Source organism: Cavia porcellus, unplaced genomic scaffold (genome assembly GCF_034190915.1).
Source record: "Cavia porcellus strain 051 isolate PalLab524CR breed Dunkin Hartley unplaced genomic scaffold, mCavPor4.1 scaffold_1, whole genome shotgun sequence".
NCBI lineage: Eukaryota > Metazoa > Chordata > Mammalia > Rodentia > Caviidae > Cavia > Cavia porcellus.
The window spans coordinates 236,505,748-236,526,280 of record NW_026947484.1 but is presented as its reverse complement, the minus strand read 5'-3'; the positions used below and the strand labels follow the sequence as shown (position 1 = coordinate 236,526,280).

The 20,533-nt window shown below is 39.5% G+C and overlaps 1 protein-coding gene across 8 annotated transcripts in view; it reads right to left on the bottom strand.

The window, feature by feature from the left end:
* The window catches only part of Itsn2 (intersectin 2), a 142,926-nt gene that overhangs the window by 101,593 nt on the left and 20,800 nt on the right, over positions 1–20,533 (bottom strand). For all 8 annotated transcript variants that reach the window (XR_010041404.1, XM_063231582.1, XM_063231593.1 and 5 more), the window contains one exon: positions 1,693–1,756. Coding sequence is in view for 7 of the 8 variants with exons in the window: in XM_063231582.1 (XP_063087652.1) it covers positions 1,693–1,723 (31 nt within the window). In the remaining variant the exon portion in view is untranslated. Of the gene's footprint in view, positions 1–1,692; positions 1,757–20,533 lie in introns of those variants that run through there.

The following is a 20,533-nucleotide window of genomic DNA, read 5'->3' as shown; positions in this document are numbered from 1 at the left end:
ATCAAGCTCAGACCATACGTTTGCAAGAGTTTATGCCACTGAGCTAATTCCAGGCTCCACATTCTTTTCCTATTGAACACTGTTCCCAATGTTATTCTTCTATATATAATGCAATGGGCTATAAGGTAAATAAATACATGTTCATGAAGTGAAAGAAACAGCATGAACAAATACTGACTGCATACTGCGGTCAGTTCACTCTGTGTATAAACCAAACATTTTGGTTAAAGGTTACAACTAAGCTTGTGTTTAGCGTAAACTCTTTTATGAGACATGGAACTTGGGTAAGAATATATTACTACTGAAACCAGTAACCTGATTGCAAACATATGAATTATTTGTTTCAAAAAATTGCCTGTTGCATCAATCTGTATAATGCCATACCATGCCCAAAAATAGAAGCAATGCTCACATTAATCCTTGTTAAAAGAATTTTTTAAAATATTTTTTAAACTGGGTGTGGTGGCGCACATCTGTAATCTCAGCTCTCATGAGGCTGAGGCAGGTGGATGGTTGCAGATTAGAGACTAGCTACAACGTGGGCTACAAAGTGAGCTCAAGGCCAGCCTGAACTGCATAGTGAGTCTCCAAAAAAAGTGTGTGTGTGTGTGCACATTTTGAACTGTGGATGACAAAATTCAAAATAACAGTGGCTGATGGAAGACTTTCCTTACATTAATCCTTAAAAACAGTTCTGATAAGGCAAAAAACAAAAACATGACATCAAATCTTACACACAGAACTTAAAAAACTTTTCGTGTAAGTAACTTTTTATTAGAACTTCCTAAATTCCTAGGCTTAAATCGTTGAATATACAACATGCATTTTCTTTTCTAACTATGTGCTGATTTGGTTCAATGAGTGGAAACAAGTTAGAAGATGCAAATGATCAAATACTACACTACACGGAAACATCACAACTGCTTTGTAAGGTGGCAGAATGGTTATTCCTTGATACTGTTTTCAACTTACGTGTTAAAAAAAGTACTGACCTTGTTCTTTACAACCTTATATTTACCTATAATTAGCTAATAAAACTCATCACAAAATTAAGAAATCATCATCTAGATTTCTTGGTCTAGTGGTTTATATTTTCTCAATTATAAACAGCGTAGACCATAACTTAGTAACTATCAAGGGTAGTTAATTTGGTTTTGGGCAAGGGATTAAAACCAGAATTGGAACAAGTGCTTTGAAAACTTTTCATTATTGAAATTATCTAAACATTTTCTCTTAAAAATTTTCATATCACAAAATACATGTGTAAGCATACATAATTTTTTACCAATGGAAAACAATTTTGCGTGTATATTTTACTAGATCTTTACTGGCTTCATTTCTTTGCAAACATCCTCTGGTGGGAAACCCTTTCATCTGATAAGATTCCACTTTTTCTCCTCCAGTTTTATGCATAAAACACAACGTATCTTTAGCTTATTCTTAACAATGGATTGGCAAACACACATTCTAAATAATACTGCAGAGCATGTTTACACAAAGACATGGGGTCTGTGCTATATTAATTTAACAGAGGACAGACACATGTAGTGATCTAACCTTGACAGTATTTCAAGAGGAATACCTTAAATCTGCATTTATAAGGTTAAGGAAAATCATTTACACAAATATTTTAAACCTCTACCAAAAAACTTCCATATCTTCTGTACCCTGCCACAAGCACCAGTTGCTTACCATTCATAGCTGTAGGAAACTGAGCCATCATGGTCCTGAATTTTGCTTGCTAGCTGTCAGCCATCTGCAACACAAAAACACAGCATCATTAATAATACAGCAAGGGCAGACCACACTTAGTGCACTCGCTAAGCAGCAGGAATGCTTGCCCGCTTTGGTTCACACCTCAGACACAAAACACAGAGCTGCCTGCTGCAGGTAACAGGCAGAATGTGTATTTGGGGAACAGTGGGGTGTTCCGTAGGGTAATGGTCCAATACATAATCATGTGCAAGGAACTATGTAAACACATGGTTAAATACATAATCATGGGGGAAAATTCATATATTTAACAACAAATACTACATAAAGAAACCTTAAGCATAAACCAACACTGTTGGAGAAACTAGGAAAGAAAAAGGGCTGTTACAACTAGGTAAGAATTTATCTCAGAGAGATCAACTGTACACATTGCATATATAAGAATAACAGAAATTCTAGTATTTTTCTTTTTAAACACCCCTACATAAGAGAAATATCCAAAATAAATATAGCATAGTTGTTTAAGTGAGTTGTATAGGTTTTCAAAATGGTCTAAGAATGGATGGGAACATACAGCTCAGTGGTACAACACTCATCTAGCATGCTACAGATCTTGGGTTTGATCCCCAGAACCACAAAAAAGTAATTATTAAAATAAATACATATTTTTAAACATAGCTAAACGTTCTAGGCAGGTGTTCTGCATTAGTAAAAGGACTTTTGGAAATTCACAGGTCTGGGTTCAAATTCGCTCTGCTAGATTCCTAGCTGTGACCATGGAAAAGTTATTTAGTCTTTTCAGATCTCAGATTCCTTATCTGTAAAAAATATTCTGCAGAATATTTTTAAAAAGTATTAAACAAGCCAGCTATGTGGGTAAACGCCTGTAATCCTAACACTCTAGGAAGCTAGGCAGAGGATTAGAAATCAAATACCATCCTAGGCAATTTATTAAGATGCTGTCTCAAAACTTAAAAGGGTGAGGGACTAGGGATGTATATTAATACAAAGGCTCTGAGCTCAATCCCTAGTACCACCACCAAAACAGACAAAAAGTATTAAACACAATCACATATATTGCCTAACACGAATGGCTGCTATTTTGCAAAAATCCAGGAAGAGAGCAGATCCCTTAATTCTGAATCCTGAATTCATTATTTAACTGTAAATAAACTCAAAATTCAAAACGTGCTCCATGAATTGTGAAGGGAGGGCCAGCCAGAGAGCGAAGACCTAGCAAATTTATGTAATGTATTTGGTAATTAAAACTATGGGTCCTAATATTGCAGGAAAGCATTACTGTATTCCAAGACTATTCAATATCCCATTTATTCATCCAAATTTTTTGAACATTAGTATTTTAGAAGTCTAACAAAAATATTTGCATCGGGCATTTTAAACATAGCCAGTAGAAACTGGTACACATCCCAGTAGAAGTCATCACTAACTGGCTGACTGGCTGTCAGCAGTTACACAGTACCACTCTCCCAGGGAAGCCAGTACACTGACTAGTCCTCAGCTTTAATGAGCAGAAATATTTCATATTTACTTAGTGACATTAACAAAAAAACTGGCACGCAAATCTTATTTATTTACAGAGAACTGACAGAACAGTTTCTTCCTACAAAACAACCCACTTCAAGTATTGTATTTTAAGCAGGTCATCGTGTGGTATCAAAAGGAATTAACTGTGATTAGAAAGCTTAATGACGTCAGGCACTGACAATCTGATCCATCCTTCTAGATGAGCCAGGAACGGGCATTGGGGCTAGGTAAACCTCCACTAAGGCTTGAAATGGCACTGCTGATTTGACTCTGTGGAAAGCCACACAACAATTACTCAAGAGATTCTGATGCTCTAAGGGAGAGCAATGCCCTTTGGATCTCCTGGCTTGAACTTCAGTTACCTTCACCCTACTCAAAACCCAATAAAAGTTTATAAATATGTAGCACGTGTCAAAAAAACGTAGAGTTACATGTCACACATGTAATTTAGATCAGGTAAATTCTGGGACAAGTATGCTTGTGGAACACCCCTGAAGTAACTCACCACCTACTAATCAGTCCTGCTAACCACACCTGAAGATTCATGCGACACAGCTGGGCGGAGGCACATACCCTTTAAAATCCAGAAGTCTGAGTTATCCTGGAACTGCTGCTGTGTGCCGTGTGTGGGGTGTTTGCTATCCTGGCACCCCAACACCACTTCTTTGTTTATGCCGCATCTTTTGCTGGCATGGACTTGCCCTGAGCACAACTTCCCATGATTTTCAATACATACAGCTGCCTGTATGTATTTTCACTTGCCTTTTTGACTGTGTACTTGGCAATTCTTTGCTTGTTATATACAAGAGCCTGGGTCATAGCTGCCTATGACGTGGTGATAAGCAGAACACTGTGACTGTGGCTATGAGAGATTATGGAATAAAAGCAATCAAAGAGCCAACTCTCTGAAACAGTTTGTGAGACTGAGTAAATTGTAGTATCACTGAGACAGCTGGAGTCTTCCCAAAAGGGGACAGAATAATCAAATGCTAGGGAAAGGCCCCACAGGGATTGTGCCTGTGTTTTGCACCTTACAGCAGGACCAGACAAACACATGAAAGAGGATACAGAGCTCACACACAGTGCTAGAGTTAAAAAAACAGAAACAGCTACTAATGTAGCCCACTAGCACAGATACAAGCAAGGGTCAACCTCCTGAAAATCTACCCTAACCTATCAAAGTTCATCAATGAGCTGCCTGCGACTAAGTTCAGAAATCGACTAGTCAGGACAGAACACTCTTTTCAAGTGTTTCTGTGGAGGTGGTTTTGGTGGAGGTTGGAGATTGAACCCAGGACCTCACGAACGCTACGCAAGTGGTCTGTCTGCCACTGAGCTCATCCCCAGCCCTTTTTATTTTTTTCATTTTGAGATGGAGGTCTCAGTAATTTGCTCGAATGGCCTTAAACTTACAATCTTTCTACTTCAGGCTCCCAAGTAGCTGGAACTACAGACATTGCACCACCGTGCCTGCTTCTTTGCAAGACCCTTTCTGTAAGTCTGACTCTTACTTGTATGGGAAATGTGATAGGAACTTTTAGTGCGGATTTTTCCTTTGTTTAGGGAGCTGCTGGCTTGACTTGCTGTTTTTCAAAGCTGCGAATCCCTTTTGGCTCTAGCAGTAGTCCCAATAAAAGCCGTGGCTGTGCCTGTACTTCTGAGTCTAGGCTTGCTTCTATCCTTTCTGGACCCAGGAACTTAGCTCCAGTAACATCATCAGTTTAAAAAGTTAACAAAAAAGGAAGTCACATAAACCAAGTCACAAGTATCACTTTTTACTTCCTCAATTTTAAATTACCATAAGTAATATAAAACCAAAATAGAACATATGCTTGTAAAGCAACTTTTTTTTGCAAAGTATTTTCTTACAGACATGCAGTAGCAGGCATCTATATTTTATTTAGTTCACGTGACTCAGTGGCAATTGTAAAACCAGAGAAAACACACCAAAAGCATTACATAGAACTTTCATAACTCTGCACAGAGAAAGCACATTACCAAAGATGGCTCAGACAGCAGAAAGACAAGGAACAGGATCCCAGGATAAAACCTTTCTGAGTTAGATCAAGTTCTAAACCTACAAATCATTTGTCTGTGGCTGGTCACCATGTATGCTGCGAGCACACAGAACACGGTGTAAATGCTCAACAACTGCAGGCATCTCCCTGAAATAAAATGATGGAAAAAGCCAAATAATTTAACAGACAGGGAAGGCAAATCCTTTGGGTTAAGATGCAGGTACTGGTATTACAGAATTTTCTTTACTTTGTAAATGATATTTAGCATGCAGATACCACATGGTTAACATTTACATATGTATATAATGTGGCTGGCTGTGATAACCTCTAAATACGGGAGCACAACTTGTGTGAATGAGTAACCTTCAAAGCCTACAATTACGTATCTCTTATATTTACACTAATTCTTTCTATTGTGAATGCTTGTAATTACCTAATATTTAATATTCTATCAGTCTACTTGCAGATCTCAAGAGAAATACTTGTGATTGAAATTTTGAATATAAGACTTTGTTTTACATTTTTAGAAAATCACATTTTACTCTACATAATCTTAATAGTCAACATTTACTGAGTGTTGCCGATTAGTTCAATATGCTTCTATTGATCATTTACTATGTGTCCTGTTCAATATTCCTTGAGAAACAAGTTCTGTACATATCCAGGTGCTGAAGCTGCTGGATTCCTGGGGAACACGCATTCCCCTCACAAGATCCCGGCAAGGCAGATGACAATGTATACTCATGTCACAGACGCAAAAGTTGAAAGGCTACTTGCCCCAATTCAGTACATGATGAAACCAGGAAGATATTCCAAATCTGCCTAATAAGACACTAATAGTTAAGAGTAGCTCACAGAATCCTGTAAGCAGCAGGTCACCTGAAGGCGGGGAAATTCACAGGGGAAACGAGAAACAAGCCAGGGCTGGCTCTCAACACCCCGGACCACACACAATTCAGGGAGCGCTGCTGCCTGCCTGTCGCTATAACCCTCTGAAAGGAAGTGAAAGGAAGCTAGCCCCTCCTCAGGGAGCGCCTGGTGGGTCTCCAGCAAACGTCCTTTCCTACTCTGTAGATGGGTGACATGCAGTGATGGGCAGTTTTGGCAGTTTGCAGTTATGTCGTAAGCTGTGTTAGTTCCTGATGGCTTAGAATATTCACATAGACTGTACTGCTCAATAGAAATTAATGGGAGACTGATATTGTTGCCTTTTTAGAAATAAAGAAAAAACATTTGGTAGATAATAGGTATAAGGCAAAGAAGAGTGCTTTGGTTTAACAGAATCCAAATGGAACTTGGGCAAATACCAAATATAATCTGGAAAACATATTTATAGGAAGAAACAGAAAAGTACAAACGCTAGAACTGAAGCAGGAAGCTTTTCTATAAAAAGTTAAATCCCTAGCTGGGCGTGGTGGTGCACGTCTGTAATTCAGCACTTAGGACATGGCCAGTCTGAACCAGCCCGGGCTACAAAGTGAGCCCAAGGCCAGCCTGAACTACAGTGAGAAACCCTGACTCAAAAAGTCAAAAATAAATAAATAGATAGTTAAGACCTGGAAAAAGAAATCGTAATCTTATCAGTAAAAAAGGCTCAGTTGAGGTTTTTTATTATTGTTGTTGTTTTAAGACAGTCTTGCTCAGTCACTGAGTTGGCGAGACTGGGCTCAAAATTGTGATCTTCCTTCCACAGCCTCCCAAAATGCTGGGGATTACAACTGGGGTCACCACATCCAGCTAAGGTTGGGCTTGTTTGTTTAGAAGCACAACATTATAGAAAAAAAGAATTATATAATTATTTACTCCAAAATCATCTATTTTCAAGATGGGCAAACTTGTACAAGCTCACAAGTCAGTAACCAAACTGGCCCCAGGAGCCACCTCTGATGCTCAGCTTGGTGCTCTGTCTTTGAAAGCTTCCCAGCTGGCCTAGCACATTTCCTAATTGTACAGATTTTTCAGATTCCACTGCTCGGAAATTTTGAATTACAGCAAGAATCATCTAAAACTGCCTCCCCTCCTTGAGACCTTTCCAGAAAGCTGTTTTGTTTTTTCTCCAAAACACTAATATGCGTGTCCTGCTTAAATTTTTCCATCAGTTAAAGTCCAAACTGATCAGTATGAAGTAGGGTGCTCTCCTGAAATTTACTTTTTTCTCATGCTCATGACACTTGTCCTGAGTCCTGTGTCCTCAGTGCGCCGACCTCTTCTTCAAACACGGTTTCCTCTCCCCTCCTCCACAGAGAGCTGCGCCCTGGGTCAGCCACGCGGCTTTCCTCTCCTGCAGCTGCCAACCATACCCTCCCCGCAATTAGTCACTATTAATACCTGTTCAGCTCACAGTAACCTCGTTTATCAGACATATTTCAACTTCAGGCTTCACACGTTTGTCTGTTTCACATGCCCTGGGCAGAGACCATCTTTATTTGGCTTTGTATGCTTAGTTCCTCAATCAGATCTCCCAAAAAAGAAAAGCTCAATAAATATTTGCTAAACAAATGAACTGTGTGTAAATGAATAATACAGCTGACACAGAGGAAAAATAAAGGAAAAAGCAAAGGAAGAAGGGAGGCAACCAGGTAGAGGCACAACCAGTCCTAACAAAGGGACAAAATCCATCACAAAGTCACGTGTGCAGCACACAGGGTCCCGGCCACCCTGCAGCTCCTGCGCTCGTACCTGGGAGCCCAGCAAAGGGCCACTTTCAATCCTTCAGTGACATCTGGCATGAAGCCAAGCAAGGCCTTCAAGGGGCAGTTTAAGTCTGGAGCCAGGTCAGGGGAGTTCCTGCGGGGACAATCCTCCCAGTGCCTTTCTCCTGTGAGGGAAGAGCCAACGCAAACCTTGCAGACACGAACACGCCCTTCCTTTCCCTGTGGTGCTCGCTCGGGTCTGCTGGGGCACCTGCCAGCATATTTCTTTTCCACCTTCAGTAAGGGCACACCACTCTTTTCTGTGTGTCTCATTCAGGATGCCAAGAACCTGAAAACAACTGTCCGGGGTCCCACTATCAGGTAATAATGTCAAATTGAACATTAAAAAAAAGTTCTGGTGAGGAAAGCACAGCAGGCCTTGAAATCCTGCAGACCTCAAAAATGTGGATATTGAAACCCAACTGTCCCCGACAAAAATGGCTTTTCTGTAATTTGGTGGTTGTTTTTTTCTCTTAAGCATGCTGTATTTTAGAGAGAAAAATTTATTCCCCAGTAAATTCTAAAGGCTTTTTATTAGTAGTGCAGAGGAAGACTTGAGTTTCCTAGTTATGTCATATCACTTAAATGTTGGTTAGGTTAAGTAAACTTGACCAAGGCAAGATCCTGAAGGCATACTTTACAAAGCTCCCTAGTGCTTCCTCTATTCCTAGCATGCGTTAGCTACGCAGTCAACTCTCAAGCCCTCCTTGTTAATTAGTTGAGAAAACTGTTCCTGTCTCATGCAGTTCCCAAGATGACCAAGACAACCAGGGCAGAACAGCTACTGTTCACGGGGTTTGCAGCAGAAGTCCCCACGCAGCACGTGCAGCCCTGTCCTAATCACTAGCTAACTAGTCATTCTTTTCTCATTCATTTACTGTCAGAAACAAACTGTAACTGTAACTGTAAGACAAAGATCTGAGGAATCCTGTAAGACCTCAGAGGACAGGCCTAACACTACCTGGGAGGTAAATCAAAACAGGGCCCAAGTCGCAGAGGAGGTCAAATTTGTGTAACAATTATGGCCAGAAGCGAAGGGAGTAAATGAAACTGTAGAGGTGGGGGGCCAGAAAGGGACTTTCTAAAGCTAAAGAAAAACTGGTTGAAGGAAGGAAAATACAGAGCCAACATAGCAACAGGGCCACTTCTATGCAAAGCCACTGTGATCTGAAAGCGACATAATTTCAAAAGAATTAAGAGTAAAAAGAGATTAAATTAGCAACAGCTTTCAACTTGTACTCTCAGTTCTACAAGTTTCAGGAGCTAAAACACAGAGGTAGACAGAACAAGTCAGGGGCGGGATATCAACTTCAATGAGAGCAGCTATGGCTTTGTTTTACATACAGAAGCATCTTCCTAAGGTTTTATCTGATAATTCCTTTTAAAAGAGTTAGAGAGCAACATATCAGATTCCATCCCTTTCATTTCAGAAAAATTAAAACAGAAGCCAAAGAGAAGTAACTAGCCAAAATCACACAATTGAAGAAAAAAAGTATGTCATGTTTTTTATTTTAGACTTCACTATGTATTCATGGAGCATTCATACTTTTTAAAAAATGACTTTTCTGTTTAAAGATCCACTACAGGTAATATCAATGAGAGACATTACCCAGCCAGGCATGTATGGGGGAAAAAAGAAAAAAGAAAAACCTGGCCTTTTAAGGACAAAGGAAGACAATTTTAACAAGTAACACACGATACAGAACTTGATTTGATTCCTGAGATGAAGCTATGGAATGGCATATTCCAGGAGGTGAGCCTTGAACCCGAACAACAGGGAACAGGTATCTTAGAGGAAGAATGAACAGGATTTTCTAACAGCTCAGTAAGCAGACTGCTGTCAATGAGCGTCCATCGTGGGTGACCTCAGAGCATTAATATGAATACTAATGTGACAGAAGCTCCACACACAGGAGAGACTGGCCGGGTGTGGCACACGCCTGCAGGCCCAGCCTCCTGGGAGGCTGTGCAGGAGGGTCACAAGTCTGAGGCACGACTAGTCAACTTGGCAAGACCCTGTCTCAAACCGGAATTTTAAAGGAGGCTGGGATTCAGCTAAGAAGTAGGCACTTGCCTGGTACAGCAGGGTTAGCTGGGTGGAGGCGTGCATGCCTCTGATCTCTGCACACTTAGAGACTGAGCCAAGAGGTTCAGAAGTTCAAGCCCAGCCCAGGGAATTTAGCAACTTTGCCAGACTCTGTCTCAAAAGGAAACAAAGGGTTGAGGCAGGTGGGCTGAGAGGGGTGGTCCTCTTCTTTTATATCACCCTAAACACTAAGAGGATGTAGGCGATGTGTGTTCTCCCTCCCTCCACGCTGTTTTTCTCTCTGACTTGCAGCACTGTGGTGACCATAACATGTCAAACATAAGAAACATGTTGTTGCTGGACACAGTGGTGGACGCCTGTCATTCCAGCTACTCAGAGGCGGTGGCAGCAGGTCACAGGTTGGAAGCTAGCATGAGCTACTTAGCAAGCCTCTGTCTCAAAAAGAAAAAAAAGAAAACCGGGCTGAGAGGTTCAAGATAAATTCAGCGGTAGAACACATTGGGTTCATTTTCTAGCAGTGAGAGAAAAAAGTTGGTAAGAAGGGGAAGGAAGGGTGTAAGAGTTCCTGAGTTTTTAAGAAAAGAAGGGGGTGCTGCTATAAAGCCTTTCTTTTTAAAATGGGAGAACAAAACTGTCTCAGAGGAAAAACAGATTCCCGAAAAGGAGTGGAAAGGGGGAGCCAGACAAAGTAGAATTAGACACCTCTTGGGGAGCATAAACTCATGGGACAGTCAATTCAGACTCTGGTTAGCAGTGGGGATGTGTGAAGACGGTCCGAAGTCGGGAAGCAGGAGAAAGAAGCTGAGAAATACAGCTTCCCTCTCCCTCCCCCACAACCTTCCCACGCTTCAGCCCACAGGGCAGAGCCGCACACAGGCTCCCTGACCTCTGGGCCCCCGAGGGCCGTAGCACACATTTCTCTCAAGGATCACATGCAGATCGGTTCTCAGGAATCAACCAGACACGCGTATGTTCAGCTTAGCTTAGGTCTTCCGCATCCAACACTGGTTAAATGAATGGATGTGAGGAAAACACACAGGCAGAGGTAACAGCACAAGCAAAAGCCAAGTGACTTCTGTGGAGTGGGAAGAGACACTTACAGGAAACAGTCGAGCACTAATAATAAGGCAAAAATCAGTGCTATCATTAATATGATACAAATGTAAATAAGCACAACTATTTAAAAAAGAAACCAGAAATCTTTAACACGTTCCCACCAGCTTGAACCACCAGTGGCACACGCGTGACAGCCATGCATGTACCAGGGGTGGGTCAGAGTGACATATGAATTACCACCCTGTCAGGAACATCTTAAAAGGAGGTATTAATATACACACAGTTCAAAGTGAAAATCCATTACCAAGATAAGTCATTAGCACTTCTAAATATGTTGCTCCAGATACAAATAGCTTCCCATTGTATACTAACAAATACTATTTTTACACAGATAGAAGTCGGACTTTATTGTTCTGCAACCTGGTTTTATCATTACTCATTTTCCTCTACTATAAACAATGCTACAATAAATAGTCCTCATACAAGTATTTAAATATAGGTCATTTTACATATATATTATGTGTGTCCAAAGATAAAGTAGAAAGTCAGTTAAACATATTATTATTATTATTATTTGTACTGAGGATTGAACTTACAATCTCACGCTTACCAGGCAAGCACTTGAGCTGCTTAACTAAATCCCCAGCCCTGTAAACATATTATTCTTAAAACAAAATATTGTGCCTCTACTAAGTTAATTTCTCATTCTACATACTACAGATAGCCTTCTATGACAATACACAATAGGCCAATCATATCCCTTTCAACAGGTTTATAGCATTGTATTGTGAGGATATGTTGTTTCCTATTGGTAGACATTATTTCCAGTTTTTTGCTTAACAAATCGTATTACATCAAACATTTCCATATATACATATATTGAGTAAGTAAAATAATACTTCTAGAGATAGAATTAGTTTTCTGAAGAAAAAAGGTAGCATTTACACTTCTACTAGTATGTATGCACACTTGTTTCTGCGTAATCCTACCAATATTTGGAATAAACATATTTAGAATATTCTTCACCAATATCAAATGGCAGTTTTAAGATATGGTATATGCCATTATAATATAATTATTTTTAAACACAAAAGTAAAGACCATGAATACAAACATTCAAAAATATACATAAACATGGCAAAGATTAAGAGACAGCCTTTTGAGAGAAAAGGATTACCTGTGATTTTAGCACAAAATTTTGCCAATGTGAAAGGGAAGATAATATAAATTTTTATTTCTTTGATCATTAGGGAACGGAGCATTTTTCACATATTCATGACATATATTTACCTGACAGAATAAATGAAAATCGTATTTTCATTTCTTTTACCCATTTTCTGCATCAGTGCTGTTCAACAGAAATGCAATGTAACCTTTACATATGTAATTTACATGTCTAGGAGGGCGGGGACATGGCTCAGGGGCATAAGCACCTGCCTGGCAAGCACATGATCCTGAGTTGAATTTCCAGTACCACACACACAAAGTAATCTGCATGTCCAATAGTGACATTTAAAAAAGTAAAAAAATAAGTCCAAGGTTCAGCTGAGTGGTAGAACATTTGTTTAACGTATATGAGGGGTTCTCCTGGTTTCAATCTCCAGCACCAGCGGGGAAAAGATTAACAGGAGAAACTGATGCTTAGTAAATACTGCAACTCATACTGAAGCATTATCACTTCAACATGTGCTCAGTATTAAAAAACTGACTTTTTGTACTAATTCTCCAAACTCCAATGCACTTCACACACTTCTGGTAGCCACATCTCAAGGGCTCATTAGCCACCTGAATACTCTACTGAACAACGTGGCTCTTTTTGATCCTTTTTTTAAAAAATAGGATCCTTTTCTTATCTGTGGGAGCTTGTATGTTTTCCTCTATTTCAGTCTTTTTCTCGTTTATTCAGTCTTTTATTACATAAATAATTCAAAAATCACAGAACATGAAAGTCACTCTGTACTATGCCACTCCCAAACCTTCCCCCCAAACGCCAAACCTTCCCCCCAAACCACCGCAGTTTAGCAAGAACATCGTACAACCTACTTTTACATACTGTACACATATACCCATATCCATTTACCTATCTACACATATACCTATATCCACTTATTTTACCTATTCTAAAACATTTTAGATTGTCTTAAGCTTCTTCTAAGACTATGTTAATCAGAAATACCAAAATTCATCAGCAGGGCTGCCTCAAAATAAAAACTAAAAAAGAGCTAGGGCCCAGCTCAGTGCAAAGGCCCCGGGTTTGACCCCTAGAACTGGTGAGAAAAAGGAGAACGGAATAAAGCATCACGTCAGTGCTGGCTCCTTGTGTGTACTAACGTACGATGTTAATGACATGGGAATTTCTGAGAGAGCCAGGTGCGGGGATATGCGGCATATCCTCTGTACTTTCTGCTCGATTTTTACACAAACTTAAAACTGCTTCAAAGTATCAATTTACCCCCTCCCCACCAAAAATGAAAACAAAACATAAATATCAGGATATCACCTACTCAGAATAGGTGGCTGAGACAGAATAAAACATGTGTCTCTACCTCTGGCAAGATTCACCCAAAACAAAATAGTGTCACTTGACTCGACTTATAGAAATTTATCTTAAGGAAATAATCCAAAGAGGAAAAAATATAAAATAATCAAAGGAAGAACAGATGGATACAGGGTTGTAAAAACTGCAGTGGTGCATAGTACAGTGTGTAAATATCAGAAAATACAAATAAATTTATGTATCAAATAACAGAAACAGGGGAAAGAAAATAAACATTCAGAACATTCTTCACCCATTTCAAATGAGAGTTTTAAGGCTATAGTAGACAGGAAATGTTGATGATATAATTATTTTTATGCACAAAAATAAAGAATGTGACTGCAAACAGTGAAAATTATACATATACACGTAAAGGACTGACTTCTCCCTATCTTTTTTAATCTATACAATAATGCCCCGATTGGAAATCACTAACAGGCTGAAAGTAACTGATTCAGATGGGAAAACTGTGAGTGAGCATTTTCCCCTGTTTTCCAAGTTTTGTTATTGCTGTTTGAGTTTAAATCCCCTATAAAATACATACACAAAATGTCAAGCAATTTTCCAGGTGTGGTGGTGCATGTCTGTGATCTCAGCACCTGGGAGGCTGAGGCAGGAGGATCACCATAAGTTCCAGGCCAGCCTAGGCTACAGAAGGGGGTTCACGGCCAGCATGCACTACATAGTGAGACTCTGCCCCCCCAAAAAGATAAGCAATTAAAAACAGACAAATATTAACCTACATTTACTGAATAAGTGAACTGTAAGGTAAATTTCAACTTGTTTTTAAAAAACCAATAATGCTATCATTTAACCAGTAGCAGTACCATCTAGAACCTTGCCCTTGTCTATCAGTCTATTATAAATCATATTAAATAAGTCTGTTTTAAGAAAAGCACTCAATTGGAATTACTACTAATTTCACCTTGAATCTAGTCATGCTACATCCAGTGCTAAAACTACAAACACAGAGGAAAAATACAGTGCATTCCTATACACAGAACCACAGCAGAGGCAGAAAGGGACCGGCCACTGAGCTGACACCACACCAGCCAGGGCCTGCCTGGGAACAGCTGCCTTTACAATTGGTAGCTTCTGATCTCAACTGAAACACTAACAGAACTAAACAGAAGAGGAAAGAAATCAAACTCAGCACAGCCAACTGGCAGAAAACCATTCATCCGTGTTCCTGCTCTATCAAACCAATATGACATTTTTATTTTATTTTATTACTATGAGGTACCGGAAATCAAACTCATAACCTTGCACCTGTCAGGCAGGCGCTGTGCCCCTGAGCTATATTCCCAGACTCAGCCATTTTTAAAAAGTTAATCAATACCCCATTCAAGCAAGCAGGAGCCTCCCCCACACAAGCAAGGGCACTCTGCCCATGAGAACAAGTAGGCCGCACTCACCCGTCTCACAAGGGTGAGACAGTCCTCTGACCCCAAGACGTTCCACATTTTGCTTCCCCTTGGGGCAGCAGAGGTGAGCACTCACCTAACCAGGTCCTGGCTGAGAACAATGCCCTGTGGAGAAGGGAGCAATCAGACCCCGAGGCTGTCCCTATCAATCCCAGCAGTTCTCTTGATCTGAGATCACACCAGGGCGCTGATCACATCTCCTGTCTGCCAGTAACTGGAGCAGCCCAGACCTGCCCAGGCCTGAGGTGAAGGGACAGGGGCACCTCTGGCACAGGGAGCACACTTCAGAAACTCAAGGGCCCCGAGGCAGGCTTGGAAGATCAGGACCAGCTCAAGCCCAAAACTACAGGTCCTGGAAAGAACCCACTCAGTCAAAAACAAAGTCACTGCTTCTGTAACTCAGTCTTCTCTTGATTTTCTTTTTTGTCATTTGTACCTTTCCTTTATTCTGTTTCTTAGGTGGCTGGAGTTTTCGCTTCTTTCTTTTTTCCTTTTTAGTTTTTTCTTTTTCTCTTTTTCCCTTTTTACCATTTTTTTCTACCTTCTAACCTTTATTTTCTGTATTTTGCCATTTAGTTTTTCTTTTTCTTATTCATTTATTTTTACAACTCTTCTGTAACACTATTAAATCTTTTTACTCCTCAGGATTCCCTGTCTCTCTTTTATCTCCTCCTCATACCCCATTCACTATTTTTTAAATTTTGCTTTTTTTCATTCTCCAATTGCCCACCCCCTGACCTTTACTAGTACAACTACTAAGCTTTATGAATCTCTAGATGGCTTGATAACTTTACGTGACTGCCTTTGAATAATGTTCTATTGTTAGTACTATAAAGTTGCTTCATTTAGTAGATATTTACTGTTGGTTTGTCTTAGTGTTCACACTATAATTATAGATCTCGTCTTCAGTTAGTGGTGATACATTTTTAGTCTCTACAGTTTGTCAACACTTAGTTTGTATTTCACACTGTAACTGGTGCTGATTGCATTACTATAGCTGAGGTGACTCGGCTGTCCCTATTAATTAGTTTTCTTGGGTTCCAAAATCTGGACTACATTGTGGTCGTTAATAGTATTATGGGCCATTCCGGAGAACCAGGTACTGGGCCAAATATGCTGCATCTCCAATCCCAGTAAAATGCAGGTGGTTGGATCCTGGGCCTGAGGCAAAGGCCAATAGTTAGCCATGCCCAGGGGACACCACTTGTTACAGTTTGTGTCTAGATGTCACCCCAAAGCTTCATGTACTCATCGGAGGGGCTTACTGGAGGTGGCTGGATATAAGGCTTGTGAATGTGGGTTAAGGATGTGATAACTGGATGAGTCCATTGATTGGTTTCCGCAGTGTTCTAGGTGTAGGCTGGGAAGCCCCATCCTGGGTGAGTGGCTTGTAGCCTGGACAGAATATAAAGGAACAGAAAGAAGGCTTCTTGAGGCCTTCTTCTGCCATGCCATAAACTGTCATGCTGCCCTGCCTTGCAGTCAGCCCATTATAGAATAAAACCTCTACAAACTGTGAACTGAAATAAACCTTTCCTCCTTGTGGTTGTCCAATAATGTGTCTTGGCAACAAAAAAGTAACAAGACACCACTGAAAAGTACAATAAGGGAAGTATTCACACAAAAACAAAGCTTTCCACTACCATCTACTGGCAAGACTCAACATAAGAACCAACAGAAACAGGAGAAGACAGGACAACAAAATGACTCCACAACCTCCCAACTCCCTCAAAACTGATTCACAGAACACTGCAGGGCAGGAATCCAAAACCCACACCCCCAAATTATTTTAAATGCTATCAGGGAAGATAACAAAACAGGCACTTAGCAAGTTCAGAAGATATAAACAGTAAGATATTGGATGAAACAAAATGATCAGCAAATCTACAGAGGAGACTAAGAGCTAGCAGAGCTAAACAAAGCTATGCCAAACATGAACGACCAGCACAGAAAAGAATTAAGAGTCCATACTAAGGCTCCAAACAGAAATTCAGAGTACTAAAAATTCTATCAAAAGTATGGGCAGCAGAATCAACCAATGCATAGACAGTGTCAGAATTAGCCAGGTGGTGGTGGTGTTCCACCCGCAATCCCAGTACTCACGCCTGCAATCCCAGTACTCAGGAGGCTGAGGCAGGAGCACCACAAATTTGAGGAGATGTAGTGAGTTCAAGACCAACCTGAACTACTTAGCAAGACTGACTCGAAAGGAAAAAAACCCAAATCAAACAAAACAAAAAACAGTAAGTCAGGACTATTGTCCGTGTCCAGTTAATGAGAGACACCTTGAAAACAACAAGCAAAACATAAAATGGATCCAACAGCTGTTGGATGACATAAAGACTAATATAAGATTCACTGGAAATGGTGAAAAATCAGAGGACGGCACAATGGCATTAAAAAAAAATCTGTTTCCTGAAGTAACAGCAGAAAACTTTCCAAATAAGGGAAAAGAATTTAACATCCAGATAAGCAAGGCATACAGGGCCCCACAGTCATGCTCTGAAAAGAGCCTCTCCATGACACTTCACAGTCAGATTCCCAGAAGTCCAACACAAGAAAAGAATTTTAAAGTGGCTCAAGAAAAGCAACAGATCACTTATGAAGGTGAACACACTAGAATTACAGCAGACTTCTCAAGAGAAATTTTGAAGGCCAGGAGGACTTAATGCAAAGTGTTTTAAGCCATAAAAAGAACACATTGGTTAAAGGAAACATCCAACAGGCAGGGGTAACAATCATTAACATGTATGCAAGGAACAACAGTGCACCCAACTTCACAAAAACAAATGCTATTGGATATAAAGTACTAGTTAAATGAAAGCATAATTATAGGGTTAAACTTCAGTTTGTGATATCCCACTATCACAAAAAGATCAACTAGATCCAAAAAAGTCAACAAATATCAGAGTTGATAAACCTTCAAAAAAATGAGCTTATTAGCTATTTAAGAACCACATTCTTCTCAGCAACACATGGAATTTTCTCCAAAATAGATGACATACTAGCCAATAAAGCAAGCTTAAGTAAATGTATAAAAACTGAAATTATAACTGGGCGTGGTGGCACGTGCCTGTAATGCCAACACTCAGGAGGCTGATGGAGGAAGATTGCCATGAGTTCAAGGCCAGCCTGGACTACACAGTGAGGCCCTGTATCAACAAATGGATTTAAATTATATCATGAAATTAGATCATAGAGCAAACAAACTAGAAATCAATGATAAGAGAAAAACAATTGCATAAAAAGCATGAAAACTAAATATACTCTTAAATAAACAATGGATTATGAAAGAAATCAAGGAAAAAATAAAACAATTTCTAGAACTACACAATAATACCAGAACAACACACCAGAACTTTTGGGATACAATGAAAACAGTCCCACAAAATGTTTATAGTTGTGAATGCCCACATCACAAAAACAGAACAAGGCCATATAAAAAAATCTAATGATGCACCTCAAGGTCCTAAAAAAACAAAAACATAACAAACTTAAACAAGGAAGAAAATTATAAAGATTAGAACAGAAATCAATGAAATTGATTCCAAAACCAAACCAAACCAAACCAAAACCACAACACATCAACTAATCAAAGAATGGTTTTTCAAAATAATAAAACAGAGGAACTCTAGCCAGAAAAAGCAGTGCAAAGTCCCAAATTGATGCCTTCAACAGAAATGCAACATTTATTCATGATAAAAATCCTGAAGAAAATAGACACAGAAGGACCTTATCTCAATCTGATAAAAGCTGCTTATGACACACCTACTGCCAACATCATGTTAAATGGGAAAAAACAAAGTTTTCCCTTTAAAACCAGGAATAAGACAAGGATATACACTATCACTGTTCCTGTTCAACACTTACACTCAAAACATTAGCAACAGCAATTAGGCAAGAAAAAGAAATAATGGGATATGTATAAGGAAGGAAGAGTTAAATTATAATTATTTGCAGGTAACATGATCCTCTACATAGAAGACCCCCAAAAATCCACCAAAAGACTCTTAGGATAATCAAATTCAGTAACATAATGGGATACAAAATCAACAGTATTTCTGTATACTAATAATGAATCTCCTGAGAAAGGAATGAGGAAAAAATACCATTCTCAATAGCACCAAGAAAAATTAAATACTTTAAGAATCAACTAAAGGAAGCGAAAGACCTCTACACTGAAAACCATAGTTGTCCGAAAAAGGAAATTGAAGAGGACATCAGAAATATAGAAAGATGTTCCTGACTCCTGGATAGGCAAAAGCAGTATAATCAAAGTGGCCATACATACAAAATTGGTACACAGGCTTAACACAATTCCAATCAAAATTCCAACATCATTCCTCACAGAACTGGAGAAAACAATTCTAAAATTCATGTGGAACCAGAAGAGACCCAGAACAGCGAAAGCAATCCTAGGCAACAAGCAAAGTAGGAGGCGTTAGAATCTCACACCTGAAAGTTTTATTACAAAACACAGCTACACTAAACCGCACAGTACTGGCCCCAAATCAGATACGAAGATCACCAGAGAATACAGGAAAAAACCCAAGCACATTCGGCCATTTGATCTTTGACAAAGGGGCCAAAAAACATACACTGGAGGAAAGATGGTCTCTTTAATAAATGGTGTGGGGAAAACTGGTTACCCACAAGCAAAAGACTGAATCTAGACCCAAATCTCTCACCATGTACTAAATGAAAATCAAAATAGAGCAAACCTAAATGTTAAAATTGAAACGCTAAATGTGTTGGTAGAAAAATAGGTAAAACTCTTGAAATTATAGGAGTGGATGAGCACTTCCGATAGTCAGCTATACATGAAATAGTACTGAAAATCAACAAACGGAATCACATTAACAGAATCCAAAGAAAACCTACAGAATAAGAAAGAAATTCTGCCAGCTATTCCTCAGACAGAAGACTAGCACAGTATCTATAATATATAAAGAATTCTATAAGAGACAGCCAAAATGAAAGACCTAATCAAAAAATATGCAAGTGAAATGAACAGACACTGCACAAAAGTATAAATGGCCAATAAAATACATGAAGAAATGTCTATCATTGGCCATTACAGAAACGCAAACTGAGACAACACAGAGATTCCATCTTACTACAGAAAGAATGGTTATCATCAAGAAATCCAGTAACAAATGCTGGTGAGGCTCTGAGGAAAAGGGGTCCCTTGACATGGTTGGTAAGAACAGAAACTAGTACAACCATGTGAAAAACAGTTTGGGGATTCTTCAAAATCTAAAACTAAAAGTTTCATTCAACCCAACTATTCCTCTTCTAGGTATCTTCCCAAAAGAGGTAAAGTCATCACATTACAGTGATACATGCGTTCCCATGTTTACAGTAACACCATTCATAATAGCCAAATACTGGAAACAGCCTACTTGTCCATCAACAGGATGAATAAGGGTACCATGGTTACTTACACATAAAGGAGTACTACTCTTCCATAAACAAACACACTTGAGTCACCTGCAGGAAAA